Source organism: Aethalodelphis obliquidens, unplaced genomic scaffold, assembly GCF_003676395.1.
Source record: "Aethalodelphis obliquidens isolate GAN/ISIS:26980383/991018 unplaced genomic scaffold, ASM367639v1 scaffold69, whole genome shotgun sequence".
Taxonomy (NCBI): Eukaryota; Metazoa; Chordata; class Mammalia; order Artiodactyla; family Delphinidae; genus Aethalodelphis; species Aethalodelphis obliquidens.
This window is the reverse complement of record NW_020838013.1, coordinates 1431733-1452970: the sequence shown is the minus strand read 5'-3', so window position 1 is coordinate 1452970 and position 21238 is coordinate 1431733. Positions and strand designations below refer to the sequence as shown.

The following is a 21238-nucleotide window of genomic DNA, read 5'->3' as shown; positions in this document are numbered from 1 at the left end:
TGGTGCTGGGAAAACTGGATATCCACATGCAAAGGAATGAAACTGGAAACTTACGCTATACACAAAATCAACACAAATGGATTACAGACTAAAATGTAAGATCTCAACTGTAAAATTCCTAAAGAAAACATAGGAGAAAAGTTTGTTGATATTGGTCTTAGCAATAATTTTTTGGATGTGACACCAAAAGCACAGGCCATGAGCAGAAATAGACAAATCGTACAAAATACATCAAACTGAAAAGCTTCTACACAGCTAGGAAATAACTGACGAAATGAAAAAGCACCTACAGAATGGGAGAAAATATTTGCAAGCCATATGTCTTATCGAGGGTTAATATCCAAAATACATAGGAAACTCGTACAACTCAATAGTAAAAAAGCCAAATAACTTAATTTAAAAATTGGCATACGAACTGAATACACATTTCTGCAAAGACAGCATACGAGTGGCCAAGAGGTACATGAAAAAGTGCTTAACACCACTAGTTGTTAGGGAAAGGCAAATCAAAATTACGAGTTATCACTTCACACCAGTTAGGATGGCAATTATAAAAAAAAAGTAATTAGTGTTGGTGAAGATGTGGAGAAAAGGGTACCCTTGTACACTGCTGTTAGGAATGTGAAATGGTGTAGCCACTATGAAGGCAGTATGGAGTTTCCTCAAAAAATTAAAAATAGAACTAGTATATTATCCTGTAATCCCTCTTCTGGGTATATATCCAAAGGAATTAAAATCAAGATCTTGAAGAGATATCTGCACTCACATGTCCACTGGATCATTATTCACAATAGCTAAGATATGGAAACAACCTAAATGTCCATCCATGGATGAATAGAAAATATATATATATGTGTGTGTGTATACACATATATATGTAAAATGGCATATTATTCAGCAATAAAAAGAAGGAAATTCCACCCTTTTCCACAGCATAATTAACATAGAGGTCATTATGCTGAGTAAAATAATCCATGTGCAAAAGAACAAATACTACATGATGCCACTTATACGAGGAATCTGAAAGAGTCGAACTCGAAGAAGCAGAGAGTAGAATGGTGTTTGCCAGGTGCTGGGGGATGTGAGAAATGGGGAAATATTTGTCACAGAGTACAAAGTTTCAGTTGTGCAAGATAAATCAATCCTAGGGATCTACTTTACAGTCTAGTGTCTAGGGTTGTAATACTGTACCGTATACTTAAAAGTTGCTGTGAGGGTAGATCTTATGTTGAGTGTTATCACAAAAAAATAATGAATAAAGGGCAGAGAGAGTTTTAGGAGGTAATGGATATGTTTATTGTGTAAACTGTGGTGATGATATTTAGATGTATACTCATCTGCAAATACATCAAGTTGTGCACATTAAATATGTACAGCTCTTCGTATGTTAAACCTACCTCAGTAAAGTGTTTTTTTAAAAATCTATGACACATGTAATTGAACTTATTTGCAGAAATGTTTTATTGCTTCTCTTTGGCTGTCTAGCTCCTAGCACTTTCTTTTTCCTGTTAAATGAGGGCAGATGATTTCTCCTTGTCTCTATTAGCATTCTTTTCATTCTCTTATCGTTGCAAACAAAAAAAGTTAACAGCAGAAATACCATATGATCTGGCAATATCAATTATGGTTATATAGCCAAGAGAATTGTACACAGGATATTGAAGAGATATTTTCATACTCATATTCATTGCCACACTATTCACATATGGAAACAACCTAAATGCCCATCAACGGATGAATGGATAAAGAAAATGTAGTATGTTCATACCATAGGATATTATTCAACCATAAAGATGAGGAAATCCTGCCATATGCTATATCATAGATGAATCTAGAAAATTTTGCTAAGTGAAGTAAGTCAGTCACAAAAGGATAAATAGTTCTCATAGAAGGACAAATACTGCAGGATTCCACTTGTAGGAGGTATCTAAAATATTAAAATAATAGAACAATAAGTAGAATGGTGGTCACCAGGGACTGGGGACAAGGGAATTGAGAAATTGTTGTTTAATGGGTACAGAGTTTTAGTCATGCAAGGTGAAAAAGTCCTAGAGCTCATTGTACTTATAGTTAACAATACTGTATTGTACAGTTAAAAATTGTAGATTTCATTCTATGCATTTTGACCACAATAAAAGTTATTTTAAAATATATGTTAAAATTTCTCTTTTTAATATTAAAACTCTGTGAAAAATGGAATTCTGACTCATACAGCTATTCATGAGCAAGCACCACGCCTACTACATTATAATTTTTCAATAAATAATTTATACATTCATGACATGATGAATGGTCTACTTTATGACATACAGCAGCGTCTGCCTTCCATACCTGGGGAGGAAAATAAAAAAAGAGAAAGGTCTCTCTGAAGCATTTCCGCTCAGTCATGTTCTTGGAACTTGTAATAAGTAGAATGTAAACGCCACGAAACAGGGATTTGGACTATTGTGGTCATTACCATATTTCCTATATAGAACAGAATGCCCTTTCAGTAAATATACCATGAATGGAAGCATATATGATTGACTTGACAAATAAGCCTCCTTATGCTCTGTTCTGCATGGTCACTAAGCTGCCCTTCAACTTGCCTTACTATCCTGAAAAAAAAAAAATTGAAGTGTTAATTGGAAAGAAATGGATTAGTTTCGGTTACTTTCTCTAACACAAAGTGAGAACAATAACAACCTTTACAATCATAAATACTGTACCATTTTTCTAGCTTCCACATATATGCGTTATCTGCCTCTGTTGAGTAAAATATCTCCATCCAGTCCTTTCGGCATGAGCATCCTAATGTTCACTCAAACCCTGTTGACAGCTATTGAAGACCAGGGCAATGAGGTAAGAAGATCCCAAACCACACCAGTGTTCCCACCCTTTATTCACTTTATGGACGCCGACTAGTGTATATGTCAGGTCACGTGTTTCCTATAATCCATAACCAACTCCCTCTCCTGTTCACCTCCATGGTTAGAGCGTCACCAGCATTCTTCCTTCCATTCTTGTGAGCAGCTTTCCTGAGTTCCTTTAAGCCCTCCTCGGGTTTGTTGGTGATCATCAACCACCGAGCAGACTCTGCCAGCCACCTGATCAAAGAAGAGGACAGAGGTGCCATCAGCTTTCATTTGCCCATTTTTTTTTCACAGAGGCTTTTTCCTGAAATGCCTCTCCCCTCCCATCTAATACCTATCTCTTGTTTTGTTATACCAGGAAATATAAACTTAGGTTCTTTTGTACCATAACTAGGAAGCTGTGAAGATGACCTCTCCATGCAGTACACCTTCACTGACTGCCGGGAACATAGAGTTGGAGTCATAGTGCCCTCCCCCCATGATTCAGGGGGATATTATCAGTTTTCGCAAATAAAACACTGTGTTTGGGCTTCCCTGGTGGCGCAGTGGTTGGAAATCCGCCTGCCAATGCAGGGGACACAGGTTCGAGCCCTGGTCCGGGAGGATCCCACATGCCGTGGAGCAACTAAGCCCGTGCGCCACAGCTACTGAGCCTGCGCTCTAGAGCCCACGAGCCACAGCTGCTGAGCCTGTGTGCCACAACTACTGAAGCCCGTGCTCCTTGGAGCCCGTGCTCTGCAACAACAGGGGCCACTGTGATGAGAGGCCCACGCACCGCAGCGAGGGGTAGCCCCCACTCGCCACAACTGGAGAGAGCCCGCGCGCAGCAACGAAGACCCAAGGCAGCCATAAATAAATAAATAAATAAATAAATAAAACCCCAAACAACAAGAAAACCCACTGTGTTTAGTTAAATTTGAATTCAGATGAACAGTGAATATGGGTAATTCTTCAGTATGACTATGTCCCATGCAATATTTTGGACATACACTAAAAAGTATTTGCTGTTTATTTGAAATTTTACTTTAATGAGACACTGTATTTTATCTGGTTAGTAAATGAAAATACAGAATTCTTAGGTAAGTAGAGATTTCATATAAACAATGAATAATTTTTAGTGTAACTATGCTCCGTACAATATTTGGCGTACTATAGAAAAAGTTTGTTGTTTTATCTAAAATTCAAGTTTAACTGAATGCCCTGGGTATTATCTGGCAACCCTACCCGTTCTGCTTCTTTAATTGTACATAGGGCACAGATTAGTAGAGCATGTGCTCAAGTGTTGACTAAGACCACCCAGAATTCTTGCATCCTAATTTCAGGTACCTTGCATCTAGGATCCTCTAAGACAAAGGATGTAAGAAAGCTTATACCTTGAGGAAAGAAAGAAGACAAATAATGGTACAGAAAACACCAGCTGAAGGGTGTGCCAGTCTCGAATGGCAAAAGCTATTCCTCCTAGGGCGATCTGTCCCATGCAAGCAGCACAGATGGACATGGTCATTCCCATGACTTGGAATTGGGGCCCTGTCCATTCTACAACTGAAAGAAAACACAAACAGGATTTTGACTTCAAACAAAGTTAGAGTTTCAAAGTCAAAGTTAAGGCTTGGAAAATGTCAAAGACCCAAAGTATTGACTTACTAAGCACAGAAATATTTGTCAGGATGCTCATGGTAGAAAACCCAGCCAAGAAGCGTAGGGAGCAGTAAATGAGGAAGGTGGGAGCAAAGGCTGCACAGGTGTCAGTAATGGCGAGCTGGAGCAAACACCATCTGAGCATTAACCTCCTCCCAAACCTGAGAAATGGAAACAGGTTAGATATAGTAATAGTAACAACCTGTTGTAGAAATGAACAAAAAGAAGACACACTTTGAAATTTAGGGGATGTTTTGTCATTTTTATTTTATTTTAAAATTTTTTCTGTTTTCCTTTTTTCCCCCAGTTTTATTGAGATATAATTGACATAGAGCACTGGACAAGTTTAAGGTGTACAGCATAATGATTTGTCTTACATACATCATGAAATGATTATCACAGTGTTTAGTGAACATTCATCATCTCATATAGATACAAAATTAAAGAAATAGAAAAAAATTTTCCTTGTGATGAGAACTCTTAGGATTTACCGTACTAACAGCTTTCATATATAACACACAGCAGTGTTAATTATATTTATCATGTTATACATTACATCACTAGTACTTATTATCTTATAACTGGAAATTTCTACCTTTTGACTGCCTTCATCCAGTTGCCCCTCCCCTCATGCCCGACTCTGGTAACCACAAAACTGATCTCTTTTTCTATGAATTTGTTTTTGGAGTATAATTGACCTACAACACTGTGTTAGTTCCTGTTACACAACATAGTAATTCCATATTTCTATACATTTCAAAATGATCACCACGATAAATCGTCTGTCACCATACAAAGATATTACATTGTTATTGACTCTATTCCCCACACTGTACATTTCATACCCTTAACTCATTTATTTTGCACCTGGAAGTTTATACCTCTTAGTGTCCCTCACCTATTTCTTTCCCCACACACCTGTCCCCTCTGGTAACTACCTGTTTGTTTGTTCTCTGTATCTATAACTGCTTCTGTTTTGTTATGTTTGTTCACTGTTTTCTTTTTTAGATTCCACATTTAAGTGAAATCAGTATTTGTCTTTCTCTGTCTGAATTATTTCACTTAGCATAATACCCACTAGGTCCATCCATGTTGTTGAAAATGGCAAGATTTCATTCTTTCATATGTTTCATATATATATATATATATATAAAACATATCTTCTTTATCCATTAATCTATTGATGGACACTTAGGTTGCTTCTATATCTTGGCTATTGTAAATAATGCTGCAATGAACTTAGGGGTGCATATATTTTTTTGAATCATTGCTTTTTTTTTCTTCAGATAAATACCTAGGAGTGGAATTTGTGGGTCATACGGTAGTTCTATTTTTAATTTTTGAGGAATCTCCATACTGTTTTCCATAGTGGCTGTACCAATTTACATTCCCACCAACAGTACATAAGCGTTCCCTTGTCTCCACATCCTCACCAATTTATTGTCTTTTTGATAATAGCCATTCTGACAGATGTGAGGCGGTTTCTCATTGTGGTTTTGATTTGCATTTCTCTGATGATTACTGATACTAAGCATCTTTTCATGTGTCTGTTGGCCATCTGTATGTCTTCCCTGGAAAAATGTTTATTCAGATCCTCTGCCCACTTTTTAATTAGGTTGTTTTGCTTTTCTGATGTTGAGTTCTATGAATTCCAGTATATTTTGGATATTATACCCTTATTGTATGTATCTTCTCCCATTAAGTAGTAGCCTTTCATTTTGTTGATAGATTCCTTCCCTGTGTAAAAGCTTTTTAGTTTGAGGTAGTCCCATTTGTTTATTTTTACTTTTGTTTCCCTTGCCTGAGGAGACATACACCCCGCCCCTCAAAATTACTAAGACCCATGTCAAAGAGTGTGCTGCTTATGTTTTCTTCTAGAAGTTTTATGGTTTCAGGCCTTACATATAAGTCTTCAATTCATTTTAAATTTATTTTTGTGCTTGGTGTGAGAGAGTGGTCTAGTTTGATTCTTTTGTGTGTAGCTGTCCAGTTTTCTCAACACCATTTATTGAAGAGGCTGTCTTTTTCCATTGTATATTCTTGCCTCCTTTGATGAGACTAATTGCCCATATAAATGTGGGTTTATTTCTGGGTTTTCTCTTGTGTTCCATTGATCTATGTGTCTGTTTTTGAGCCAGTATCATACTGTTTTGATTACTGTAGCTTTGTAGTATAGTTTGAAACCAGAGAGCATGATACTCCAGCTTTGTTCTTTTATCTCAGGATTGTTTTGGCTGTTTGGGGTCTTTCATGTTTCCATACAAATTTTAGAATTATTTTTACTAGTTCTATGAGAAATACCGTTGGTATTTTGATAGGGAGTGCATTTAATTTGGAGATTGCCTTGGGCAGTATGGTCATTTTAACAATATTTATTCTTCTAATCCTTGAGGATGGTTTATCTTTCCATTTGTTTTGTTGTCTTCAGTTTCTTTTATCAGTGCCTTATAATTTTCCAAGTACAGGCCTTTTACTCTCTCAGTTGGACTTATCCTTAGGAATTTTATTCTTTTTGTTGCAATTGTAAATGGGATTGTTTTCTTAATTTTTCTTTCTGATAGCTTCTTGGTTAGTGTATAGATATGCAACAGATTTCTGTATACGGTAAGTTCCCTACATATGAACGGGTTCCATTCTGAGAGCACATTCGTAAGTCCAATTTGTTCGTAAGTCCAACACAGTTAGCCTAGGTACCCAACTAACACAATCAGCTGTACAGTACAGTACTGTACTGTAATAGGTTTATAATACTTTTCAAACAAATAATGCATTAAAAACAAACACAAAAATAAAGAAAACGTTTTTAATCTTATAGTACAGTACCTTGAAAAGTATAGTAGTACAGTACAACAGCTGGCATACAGGAGCTGGCATCAAGTGAACAGGCAAGAAGAGTTACTGACTGGAGGAGGTAGGGGAGGTGGGAGATGGTAGAGCTGAAAGATCGTCAGCAATAGGAGATGGAGGGCGAGCTGCAATTGCACTCATGGGTGTCGTGGACGGCACAGCTTCTGGTTCCTTGCTAGATTCAATTCTATCTACCCTCTTGAAAAAACAATCCAGTGATGTCTTGGTAGTAGATCTTTTTTTTTTTTTTTCTCATCATAGATGACACAGTAGCACTGGATTCCATTCTGAATGGCTGCTGCAAACTTCATGTACTGTTCTACATTTTGGTCCTGTGTCTCAAAAACTAACAGTGCCTCCTCAAAGAAAGAAAATCCCCTTGCCATTTCCTGCATCATGAATCTCTTTGGTTCTTCAGTTACTTTTTCTTCCTCTTCTCTCTCTTCGCCCTTACTCTGGGCACATTTGCATCTTTGAAAGTTTGCAACTTACTGTATTAATTTTATATCCTGCAACTTTTGCCAAGTTCATTGATGAGTTCTAGTAGTTTTTTGGTAGCATCTTTAGGATTTTCTGTGTATAGTATCTTGGCATTTACAAACAGTGACTGTTTTACTTCTTCGTTTCCAATTTGGATTACTTTCTTTTTTTTCTTTTTTTTTGCGGTACGCGGGCCTCTCACTGCTGCAGCCCCTCCTGTTGCGGAGCACAGGCTCCGGACGCGCAGGCTCAGCGGCCACGGCTCATGGGCCCAGCCGCTCCGCGGCATGTGGGATCCTCCCAGACCGGGGCACGAACCCGCGTCCCCTGCATCGGCAGGCAGACTCCCAACCACTGTGCCACCAGGGAAGCCCTGGATTACTTTTATTTCTTTTTTCAACTGGTTGTTGTGACTAGGACTTCCAAATCTATGTAAATAAAAGTGAATAAAATTGGTGAGAGTGGGCATCCTTGTCTTCATCCTGATATTACTAGAAATGCTTTCAATTTTTCACCATTGAGTATGATGCTACTTAGCTATGGGCTTGTCACATATGGCCTTTATTGTGTTGAGGTATGTTCCCTCTTTGTTGAGAGGTTTCTTTTTTATCATAAATGGATGTTGAATTTGTCAAGGTTTTTCTGCATCTATTGAGATGATCATATGATTTTTATTCTTCAGTTTGTTAATGTGGTGTATCACATTGATTGACTTACAGATATTGAACCTGGGATAAGTCCCATTTGATCGTGGTTTGTGATACTTTTAATGTATTATTGATTTCTGCTCTGATATTTATGATTTTTTTCTTTCTATTAACTTTGGGTTTTGTTTGTTCTTCTTTTTCTCGTTCCTTTAGGTGTAAGTTTAGGCTGTTTATTTGAGATTTTTCTTGTTTTCTGAGGTAAGCTTGTATAAAACTCCCTCTTAGCACTGTTTTTGTTGTATCCCATAGATTTCAGATTGTTGTGTTTTCATTTTCATTTGTCTCTAGGTATTTTTAAATTTCTTCTTTGATTTATTTAGTGAACCATTGGTTATTTAGTAGCATTTGTTTAACCTCCACATTCTTGTGGTTTTTGCAGTTTTTTTCTCGTATTGGATTTCTAGTCTCACAGCATTGTGGTCAGAAAAGATGCTTGATATGATTTCAATTTTCTTAAATTTACTGAGACTTGTTTTGTGCCCTATCATATGACTTATCCTGGGGAATGTTCCATGAGTACTTGAAAAGAATGTGTATTCTGCTGCTTTTTGATGGGATAGTCTATATATATCTATTAACTCCATCTGATTTAATGTGTCATTTAAAGCCCTTATTGATTTTCTGTCTGGAAGATGTCTCCATTGGTGTGATTGAGGTGTTGAAGTCCCCTAGTATTATTGTGCCATGTTGATTTCTCCCTTTATGTCTGTAAATATTTCCTTTATGTATTTAGGTGCTCCTATGTTTTATATGTATATATACACACACATACATACATATATATTTGTGTATGTATATATATATATATATATATATATATATATATATATATATATATATAATTTTTATATCTTCTTCCTGAATTGAGCCCTTGATCATTATGAAATGGCCCTCTTTGCCTCTTGTTACAGTCTTTGTTTTAAAGTCTCTTTTGTCTAATATAAGTATTGCTATTCTGGCTTTCTTTTGATTTCCATTTGTATGGAATAACTTTCTCCATTCCCTCATTTTCAGCCTGTATGTGTCTCTAGATATGAAGTAAGTCTCTTGTAGGCAGCATATATAGGGGTCTGTTTTTAGGTGTGTGTATCCATTCAGCAACACTATGTCTTTCAATTGGAGCATTTAGTCTATTTACATTTTTAATACTTATTGTTAGGTATGTACTAATTGTCATTTTGTTAATTGTTTTTATAGTTCTTTTTTGTTCCTTTCTTCTCTTTTGTTCTCTTCCCTTGTGATTTGATTTTACCTGTGATAGGTTTTACTATCTTTATTGTTATCTTTGGATTCATTTCTCTTTTTTGGGGAGGTGGGGAGTGCATCTATTGTAGGTTTTTGGTTTCTGGTTACCATGAGGTATATATATATATCAGTCTCTCTATATGTGTGATTATTTTAAGCTGCTGATCTCTTAACTTAAATACATTTTAACAACCCTGCATTATTACTCCCCTCCCCCAACAATTATGGTTTTTGATGTCATATTTTACATCTTTTTTTTTTTTTGGCGATACATGGGCCTCTCACTGTTGTGGCCTCTCCTGTTGTGGAGCACAGGCTCCGGAGGTGCAGGCTCAGCGGCCATGGCTCACGGGCCTAGTTGCTCTGCAGCATGTGGGGTCTTCCCGGACCGGGGCACGAACCCACGTCGCCTGCATTGGCAGGTGGACTCTCAACCACTGCGCCACCAGGGAACCCCTCTTTTTGTTTTTGGAATCCTTTAAATACTTATTGCACATAGAGATGATTTAACTAATTTTCTTTTAACCTTTAGCTTTATACCTGGTTCATTTACTACCTTTACTGTATATATGCCTTAACCAATGAGATTTTTCCTTTTACAATTTTCTTGTTTCTTATTTTTTGAGTTTTGTACTCTTTGTACTTCCTGGACCAGGCTGTCTCTTTTCTCTCCCAGGTTAGGAAAGTTTTCAGCTATTATGTCTTCACATATGTTCTCTGCCCCTTTCTCTCTCTCTTCTCCTTTTGAGATCCTTATAATGTGAATGTTAGCCCACTTGATGTTGTCCCAGAGGTCTCTTAAACTGTACTTATTTCTTTTTATTGTTTTTTCTTTTTCTTTTGTTCAGCTTTAGTGATTTCCACTACTCTGTCTTCCAGTTTGCTGATTTTTTCCTCTTTATCACTTACTCTACTGATTCCTTCTAGTGTATTTTTCATTTCAGTTATTGAATTCTTCATCTCTGTTTGGTTCTTCTTTATATTTTCTAACTCTTTGTTAAAAGCTTCTTACTTTTCATTCTGTTCATCCAATCTTTTCTCAATTTCTTTGATCATCATTATGATCATTACTTTGAATTCTTTATTGGGTAGATTGGCTATCTCCACTTCATTTAGTTCTTCTGGGGTCTATCTTGTTCCTTCATTTGGAATGTCTTTCCTCTGTTTCCTCATTTTGCCTAATTTGCTGGGGTTTTTTTTAACATCTTTATTGGAGTATAATTGCTTTACAATTGTGTGTTAGTTTCTGCTGTATAACAAAGTGAATCAGCTATATGTATACATATATCCCCATATCTCCTCCCTCTTGCATGTCCCTCGCACCCTCCCTATCCCACCCCTCTAGGTGGTCACAAAGCACTGAGCTGATCTCCCTGTGCTATGCGGCTGCTTCCCACTAGCTGTCTATTTTACATTTGGTAGTGAATATATGTCCATGCCACTCTCTCACTTCATCCCAGCTTCTCCCTCCCATGTCCTGAAGTCCATTCTCTTTGTCTGCATCTTTATTCCTGTCCTGTCCCTAGGTTCTTCAGAACATTTATTTTTTTAGATTCCATATATATGTGCTAGCTCTGTTTATAATTTGCTGTTTTTATTTCTATGTATTTGGTAGGTTGGTTATGTTTCCTGACCTGAAGAAGTGGCCTTTTGTAGGAGTTGTCCTATCCATGCCAGCGGTGCAACTCCCTTTGGTCACCAGAGCTATATGCTCTAGAGGTGCCCCCTATGTGGGCTGCATGGGTCCTTCTGTTGTTGTGGATGCCTACTGTGCACAGTCTCATAGGAGTTGCTGGTCCCCAGTCCAGTTGGTTGCCAGGCCCTGCCTTGTGCAGAGGCTGCTGGCTGCTGGTTGGCTGGGCTCTGTTGTAAGGAGGCTGATGCAGAGTCCTGCATTGTCCCAGGGCTAGTGCTGACCCTCTGGTGGGTGTGTTCTGGGGTGGCTGCTTTTTTGACTAGTGTTCCAGATCTAGTGTTGACTTGCTCGTCATTTGGGTCAGTTCCTGACATACCTGGCTGTGAGGTCTGGGTTATTCTAAAGCTGTTTCTGGCCTGTTGGTGAGTGGGGCTGGATCCTGGGGCAGCTGGCTGAGGGGTCCAAGGTGTCTTGGAGCTGGTGTTAGCCTGCTGGTGAATGGGCTGGGTCCTGACATGGTGAGCAGTGGAGCTGCCATGGTCCTGGGGCTGGAGTTTGCCTGCTGGTGGGCAGGGCTGGGGCCCAGTGGGTCCTGGAGTTGATGCCTGTCCACTGCCATGTGTGTGGCTGGCCCAGGGCTAGTGCTGGCCATCTGGTGGGTGAAGCTGGCCATCTGGTGGGTTCCAGATTCTCTGGTTGCAGGGCCCTGGGTGTCCTGTGTCTAGTGATGGCACACTGGTGTGTGTTGCTGGGTCCTGGGTCCTCTGGTGGAAATGGATGTGTGCTGGGGTGGCTGTGGCCTCAGGGGATCTTAAGGCTGCTCTCTTGCTGGTGGGTGGGGCTGTGTCCCTACATGGCTAGTTGCTTGGCCTGAGGCATCTCAGTACTGGTGTTGACAAGCTGGTGAGCAGGGCCAGGTTCTGGGAAAGGGAGGATTCCAAAATGGCACTGGCCAGCAGCAGTGTCCACATTGTAGAATGAGCTCCCTAGATGGCTGATGCCAGTGTCTATGTCCCCAGGGTGAGTTCCAGTTACTACCTGCGTCTCTGGGAGGCTCCCCAAGATCAGCAAGTGGGTCTGACCCAGGCTCCTTTCAAATTTCTCTTTCTGCACTGCATCGCAGAGCATGTGAGATTTTGTGTGAGCCCTTTAATAGTGGAGTCTCTATTTCCCACAACCCTCTGGCTCCCCTGAAATTAAGCTCTGCTTGCCTTCAGAGCCAAACCTTCTGGGGGCTCATCTTCCTGATGCAGGACCCCAAGGCTGGGGAGATAAATGTAAAGTTTGGGCTCCTGGCTTCTTGGGGAGAACCTCAGCAATTGTAATTATCCTCCCTGTTTGTGGGTCACCCACCTGGGGGTATAGGTATTGACTATACTGAATCTCTGCCCTTCCTCCCTGTCTTTTTGTGGTTGGTTCCTTCTTTATATCTTTAGTTGTAAAAGATTTTTTTCCTGCTAGATTCTGGTCTTTCTTATCAATAGTTGCTATGTAAATAGTTGTAATTTTGGTGTGCCCAAGGGAGGAAGTGAGCTCAGGGTCTTCCTACTCCAATTATCTTGGCCACCTCGCCCAGAACAGCAGTCTTGACTTTCTCCTCCATATGTGCCTCATTCCCTATCCTCCTTCATCTCACTAAATGGTATCAGCATTCATCCATTTCCTCAGCCTGGACACATAGATATCTTCCTTGACCCTCTGCCACACCATCACCTCCTTAAAAATCTGAAAGCGTCAGGAAGTTTTACTGCATTGTCCTCAAATTATGACCCAGATCCAGCTATTTGTTACCATTTCTGTGGACATCTTCCTAATTCAAATTCCCACCATCTTTCCTAAGGCCTATTCTGACAGACTTTTAAAATGTCTTCCCTAACATGATTCTGGCTCTCTCAGTTAATTATCAATGGAGATTCAAGAATTAGGTTTAAAATATTCTATTATAATACTCCTCTTAAAAGCCTCTGATGCATACATTTCTGGTTCCAGGAATAAAGGCCTTAAACCCTACTATTTGCCCTCCATTCCCTCAGAAAAGAAATATAATGCAGGTACATACACAAAAAGGAGCTACTGGAACATAGGTGAGAGTGAACAAAAGCAGATAGACTGTAATGGGGAGTGTATACTCTCTCAGATAAGAGCAGAGGGAGAACAATATAAAGAACATCCTGTTTCCATGGCTCTTAGCCTGGAATAAGGTGCAGTCCTCACAGTAAAGTGAATGAGGTGCATGAAAAAAACCTGCCATCCTGCAATTTGGAGAATCAGGGCACAGATGGTGGGAAACTGGGAACAATGAAAAAAGTGGGGGTTCCAGCAAGGGAAAGTGGTAAAGAGGGGATCCCAAAATTGTGTCTACCACACATCCCCCAGATGGCCCCTGAAACATACACCTGCAGAATAAGTTCAATTAAGGACAAAGATCTAAACTGAGGTCAGAGCTGCTGCATAAGAAACAGTTTTTAGTTTAATTTCAGGCATGAAAATTACTTGCTAAAATGAAGGAATCAGTATTACTGATGAATAATAATGGAAAATAGAATCTTCACAACTTAATATTTATAATATTCAAGATATAATTCAAAATATCTTGATATGTGAAGAACCAAGAAAATGGAACTCATTCCCAAGAGAATGGAAATCTTTCAAATCTCCTGAGATGAGACAAATTTTGGAACTAACCAACAAGGATTTTAAATATCAAAGATCCATTTGATACGATTGATGAACCTACAATTATACGTCATTATCCCCCAATGTTCATAGTTTACATTAGGATACACTCTTGGTGTTGTACATTTTATGGGTTTTGACAAATGTATAATGACATGTGCCCACCATTACAGTATCATAAAGAGTAGTTTCACTGCCCTAAAATACCTCTGTACACTGCTTATTCATTTATTTCCCCCCTACCAACTACTTATCCTTTTACTGTTTCCATAGTTTTGACTTTTCCAGAACGTTATATAGTTAGAATCACACAATATGTAGCCTTTTCAGATTAGCTTTTTTCACTTTGTGATACATATCTAAGGTTCCTCCATGTCTTTTCATGGCTTGATAGCTCATTTACTTTTAGCATTGAGTAAGATTCTATGGTTTGATGTAACACAATTTATTTATGTGTTCATCTACTAAAGGACATGTTGGTTGCTTCCAAGTTTTGGCAATTATGAATAAAGCTTCTATGAACATCTACAGGTAGGTTTTTGTGTGGACATAACTTTTCAAGTCCTTTGAGAAAGTACCAAGGAACTTGATTGTTAGATTATTTGCCAAGAGTGTGCTTAATTTTGTAAGAAACTGACAAAATGTCTTCAAACGTGGCTGTAACATTTTGCATTCCCATCAGCAACGAATGAGAGAGAGTTCCTGTTGCTCCTCATCTCTGTCAGCATTTGGTGTTGTCAGTGTTTCGCTTTTTGCCATTCTAATAGGCGTGCAGTAGTATATCATTGTTTTAGTTTGCATTTCCCTAATGACATATGTTGTGGAGCATCTTTTCATATGCTTATTCACCATCTGTATAAGTTCTTTGATGGGGTGTCTTGCAAGTTTTCTGACCATTTTTAAATTGGAATGTACATTTTCCTTTTGTTAAGCGTTCTTTGTATATTTTGGATAATGATTCTTTTTCAGGTGTCTTTTGCAAGTATTTTTTCCAAGTCTGTGGTTTGTCTTCTCATGCTCTTGATTAAGTTTCTTTTTAATTTCGGTATAATATATAAAATATGATTTGCTATTTTAACCACTTTTGACTGTATAGATCACTCACTGGTATTAATTACATTTACAATGTTGTGCAACCATCGTCACTAGCTACTGCCAAAAATTTTCAAAATCCTCAACAGAAACTTTGTACCCATTAAGCAATAACTCTCCATTCCTCTTTCTCCCCATCTTCTGGTATCTATAGTCTACATTATTCTCTATGAATTTTCCTATTCTACATATTTTATGTAAGTGGAATCATAAATATTTGTCTTGTCTTTTCTTATTTTACTTTACATGTTTTCATGGTTTTAGTATGATTCAGAACTTTATTTCCTTTATGGCTGAACAATTTCCATTGTATGTACATATGGCATTTTATCCATCTGTTGATGGATACTTGGGTTGTTTTCATTTTCTGGCTATTGTGAATAATGCTGCAATGACATTGTTGTATAAGCTATCTGTTTGAGTTCCTGTTTTCAATTCTTTCTGTTTTATACCTAGCAGTGGAATGCTGGGTCGTGTGGTTTCCCTAAATTTAGCTTTTGAAGAACTCCCAAAGTATTTGTCATAGTGGTGGCACCATTTTACCTCCCCATCAGTAATGTACAAGATTCTAATTTCTCTATATCTTTGTGAATACATGTTATTTTCCTTTTTTTTTTTTTGAATTTTAGCCATCCTATTAGGTGTGAAGTGGCATTTTTTTTTGGGGTTTTTTTTTTTTTGCAGTACGCGGGCCTCTCACTGTTGTGGCCTCTCCCGTTGTGGAGCACAGGCTCCGGATGCGCAGGCTCAGTGGCCATGGCTCACGGGCCCAGCCGCTCCGCGGCATGTGGGATCTTCCCAAACCGGGGCACGAACCCGTGTCCCCTGCATCGGCAGGCAGACTCTCAACCACTGCGCCACCAGGGAAGCCCATTTATTGTGGTTTTTGACTTGCATTTTTTTAAGTGACATCATGTTGAGCATCTTTTTATGTACTTATGCACTATTTGTATAACTTCACAAAATAAATGTATATTCAAGTCCTTTGCCCATTTAAAAATTGAGTATTTTGTCTTTTTGTTGTTGAGTTGGAGTTCTTTGTATAGTCTAGATATTAAACCCTATTCCATTGGTCTATTTGCCTATCTATTCTTTATATATGATTTACAAATATTTTCTCCCATCAGATAGGTTATCTTTTCCCTTTCTTGATAATGTCCTTTGATGTGCAAAAGTTTTTAATTTTGATGAAGTCCTATCTATATATATTTTCTTTTGTTACTCAAGCTTTTGGTATTATATCTAAGAATACATTGCCAAACCCAAAGTCATGTAGATTTCCACCTGTTTTTTCCTGAGTTTTATAGTTTTAGATCTTATATTTAAATTGCTTATCCATTTTGTGTTAATATTTATTATGGTTTTAGGTTTATTCACATTCTTTTGCATGTGGATATCCAATTGTCAGCACCGTTTGTTAAATGGGCCATATTTTACGCATTGAATAGTCTTGGAAGCTTTTTCAAAAATCAATCAGCATAGATATATTGTTTTATTTTTATTTCTGCAAGATGAGTAGTTCTGTGTTATAGAACTGTTAGAAATGAACATTCTGACTCTGAAAACTTTTATAAGGTACCTTTTATAAGGTCATAAATTCAGAATTCACAGTTTTCACCTGAGAAAACAGATGGCATTATGCTAGTAGTGGTAAGGGGCACCTTAATTCCCCATACCCTTTAGAGGAGACAGGCTTGGGTGGTGGCAAAGGTTGGCTGTCTAATTCAGAAGTGGTATGGTCAGGCACAGGGTATTCCAATTTCTAATACCACAAATGGTGACAGAAGTTGTCATTAGATTAATTCCCTACATGGTTGAAAAATTTACCTTTAAAGTAATGTTTCAGCAAAAATAAAAATCAAGGTCCTTGGAAGACACCACCAAGACACTTTGCTATGTATAACACAGATTTCTTAGGAATGTTTACCCATCACACTTGAGAAACAGGGACATGATGACCATGCTCTGAAAATCCACAAGCATTCAGCTAAGAGGGACTGAACACGGCCCCCTGGCTAAGGCATGCAACATTGTTTTCCATATTGTATCATTGAGCAGGTTGAATCTCATGATGTGAAACATCTTCCTCTCTGTTCCCATAGGTACCTCTTTCTCGTCTTTATAAGCCACATGTTGTGGCACCTCTGTTCTAAACCTCATCCTAAAATGCTCCCATGTCTGATGGAGATGTTGTTTCTGTATCCCATACACAGTGCTCACAGCTGATAAAATAGCCCTCACCAGATGGACTATAATTCTCCATTTGTTTGTGTTTCTAGATCCCTGGGGAGCAAGGAAGCCCCAGGGCAGTGTAATTTGCCATAAGTGTGTTTTTTTTTTTAACATTTTTATTGGAGTACAATTGCTTTACAATGGTGTGTTAGTTTCTGCTTTATAACAAAGTGAATCAGTTATACCTATACATATGTTCCCATATCTCTTCCCTCTTGCATCTCCCTTCCTCCCACCCTCCCTATCCCACCCCTCTAGGTGGTCACAAAGCACCAAGCTGATCTCCCTGTGCTATGCGGCTGCTTCCCACTAGCTATCTATTTTACATTTGGTAGTGTATATATGTCCATGCCACCCTCTCACTTTGTCCCAGCTTACCCTTCCCCCTCCCTATATCCTCAAGTCCATTCTCTAGTAAGTCTGTGTCTTTATTCCCGTCTTACCCCTAGGTTCTTCATGACCTTTTTTTTTCTTAGATTCCATATATATGTGTTAGCATACGGTATTTGTTTTTCTCTTTCTGACTTACTTCACTCTGTATGACAGACTCTAGGTCCATCCACCTCACTACAAATAACTCAATTTCGTTTCTTTTTATGCCTGAGTAATATTCCATTGTATATATGTGCCACATCTTCTTTATCCATTCATCCGATTATGGACACTTAGGTTGCTTCCATGTCCTGGCTATTGTAAATGGAGCTGCAATGAACATTTTGGTACATGACTCTTTTTGAACTATGGTTTTCTCAGGGTATATGCCCAGTAGTGGGATTGCTGGGTCGTATGGTAGTTCTATTTTTAGTTTTCTAAGGAACCTCCATACTGTTCTCCATAGTGGCTGTATCAATTTACATTCCGACCAACAGTACAAGAGGGTTCCCTTTTCTCCACACCCTTTCCAGCATTTATTGTTTCTAGAATTTTTGATGATGGCCATTCTGACTGGTGTGAGATGATGTGTCATTGTAGTTTTGATTTGCATTTCTCTAATGATTAATGATGTTGAGCATCCTTTCATGTGTCTGTTGGCAATCTGTATCTCTTCTTTGGAGAAATGTCTATTTAGGTCTTCTGCCCATTTTTGGTTTGGTTTTTTGTTTTTTTGATATTGAGCTGCATGAGCTGCTTGTAAAATTTGGAGATTAATCCTTTGTCAGTTGCTTCATTTGCAAATATTTTCTCCCATTCTGAGGGTTGCCTTTTCGTCTTGTTTATGGTTTCCTTTGCTGTGCAAAAGCTTTTAAGTTTCATTAGGTCCCATTTGTTTATTTTTGTTTTTATTTCCATTTCTCTAGGAGGTGGGTCAAAAAGGATCTTGCTGTGATTTATGTCATAGAGTGTTCTGCCTATGTTTTCCTCCAAGAGTTTGATAGTGTCTGGCCTTACATTTAGGGCTTTAATCCATTTTGAGTTTATTTTTGTATTTGGTGTTAGGGAGTGTTCTAATTTCATACTTTTACAGTATGTAAAAGTCCAGTTTTCCCAGCACCACTTATTGAAGAGGCTGTCTTTTCTCCACTATATATTCTTGTCTCCTTTATCAAAGATAAGGTGACCATAGGTGTGTTGGTTTATCTCTGGGCTTTCTATCCTGTTCCATTGATCTATATGTCTGTTTTTGTGCCAGTATCATACTGATATGATACTATACATAGAGAATCCTAAAGATGCTACCAGAAAACTACTAGAGCTAATCAATGAATTTGGTAAAGTTGCAGGATACAAAATTAATGCACGGAAATCTCTGGCATTCCTATACACTAATGATGAAAAATCTGAAACTGAAATTAAGAAAACACTCCCATTTACCATTGCAACAAAAAGAATAAAATATCTAGGAATAAACCTACCTAAGGAGACAAAAGACCTGTATGCAGAAAATTATAAGACACTGATGAAAGAAATTAAAGATGATACAAATAAATGGAGAGATATACCATGTTCTTGGATTGGAAAAATCAACATTGTGAAAATGACTCTACTATCCAAAGCAATCTACAGATTCAATGCAATCCCTATCAAACTACCAATGGCATTTTTCACAGAACTAGAATAAAAAATTTCACAATTTGTATGGAAACGCAAAAGACCCCAAATAGCCAAGGCAATCTTGAGAACGAAAAATGGAGCTGGAGGAATCAGGCTCCCTGACTTCAGACTATACTACAAAGCTACAGTAATCATAAGTGTTGCTTAATGGAAGAATGATTTATGAGTTCATGAAAATACATGAGTAAAGACAGCTGTGATCCAGAGACACTCACCTGTCTGATAAATGGCCATATATGATGCTTCCCACCAGCATTCCAGCCATGAATAAGAATTTGGCCATTGATTTTAGTGACTGAGATTCACATACCAGGTCCCACTGGAAGAGAAGGAAACCAACAAAGGAGAGCTCCACAACTTTTGACCCCTCAGTGGAAACCTGATTGAAACAGTTTAAATGATTTACACGTTTCTTTGTTTCAGCCCTTTTTTCCTCTCCAGCTTCCTTTTTTACTTTAGTTGACTTTTATCATTCAGGTATCAGCTTAAACCTGTTGGTTATATTTATGCCTTTTTTAATTCCATAATAAGTGATCCTCAAACATGGCCACAGTGCAATCATTTGAGGAGATCTAAAAATTTACTGAGGCCAGAATTTCATTACAGATCTTCTCATATGGTTGCTCTGGGGTACAGCGCTTGGAGGTTTTGATCAATATCCCTGATATTTCTAATTTTCAAGCCAGGTTGAGCATTACTGACCTTTTAAACACATCGCATAAATTACTTGCTTAACCTTTGGTCTTTTAAATAATAAAAGCCATATAATAGCAAGGTCACATCTATTTTTGAGTTCATTAGACTCATGAAATATATAGGTGTCTGGCATTCAGTAAAGAAGTAATTAATATTTGCTGAAAGAATGAAGAATGAGCACCTAATAGTGACTAAAAATTCTAGAAGCTTGTTCATTACTCTGTTACCCTTAAACACCCAGACCATGCACTCATAAGATGTAAATGGGGCCTCTTACCTCAGTCACGACAGTGGAGGAGAAGGAGCTTTGGTCATACACCCAGCCATCCACACAGGGTTCTGTGTCCAGATCACTCATGTTGGGGAAGGTCCCGTTCAGGTGAAGGAGCTGCCACTGGGGGAGGAGGAAGCGACGACACTTCTCTGGCCTCAGGTTTGAGTCCAGTGGGATGGAGATTCTCAGGAGGGTGTCTTCGCTGAGGGTCCCAGTGCCATTAGCAGAGTCAGTGTCATTGTCAAGGATGTGAACCCAGCAGCGATGACCAGGAACAGCTGCAGTGAAGTTCTCCAATAGAATATGAGGGTACACTATGAGGCTGGAGATACAAAGGAAAACCATCTGAAGGATCTGGAATCTCCCCAGGCCTCCAACTTGATCCAGGAGGTCCTGAAAGGCCATTGAGCTGAGCAGTGATCCCCAAGGGGAGGCAAAATGACTATTTAGAGAAGTTCAAAGGAAGAAAAAGTTTCCTTTCACTATGTCACACACTAAGTGTGTATTGATCCTGATCTCAGTATTAGCTCGATGCGCCCTGTCTCACCTTCACAGCAAGGCCATGGAAGCTATTTCTCCAGCTTGTTTGGGGATCTGGTCGGTAACTGTCTTCTTTAAAGTCACAGAGAAATATTTTGCTGAGATGCTTCCAGCAATTGACAAAACTGTTTAAAGGTCTACTTTGTGAAAATTCTTTTTATCAGCAGTGTCCCAAAGTGACACTGGACTTTGAGCTACACATCTGTCAATAAAATAAAATAAACCTGCTACATGGTTTGCAGTCCCTTTCAGAACATGTCATTTGTCAGAC

General features: G+C 38.5%; 1 protein-coding gene across 2 annotated transcripts in view; it reads right to left on the bottom strand.

Moving 5' to 3' along the window:
• The window catches only part of LOC113611349 (solute carrier family 22 member 9), a 33937-nt gene extending 12915 nt beyond the window's left edge, over positions 1-21022 (bottom strand). Inside the window, exons 1-5 of one of the 2 annotated variants that reach the window (XM_027090170.1) lie at positions 20431-21022; positions 19673-19776; positions 4497-4651; positions 4226-4394; positions 2963-3086 (exon numbers count right to left, since the gene is read on the bottom strand). In XM_027090170.1, the coding sequence (XP_026945971.1) occupies positions 2963-3086; positions 4226-4394; positions 4497-4651; positions 19673-19776; positions 20431-20832 (954 nt within the window). In that variant the 5' untranslated portion in view covers positions 20833-21022. The remainder of the gene's footprint in view (positions 1-2962; positions 3087-4225; positions 4395-4496; positions 4652-19672; positions 19777-20430) is intronic. The other variant, XM_027090171.1, reaches the window with a different exon arrangement.
• Between the last annotated feature and the right edge of the window lie 216 nt (positions 21023-21238).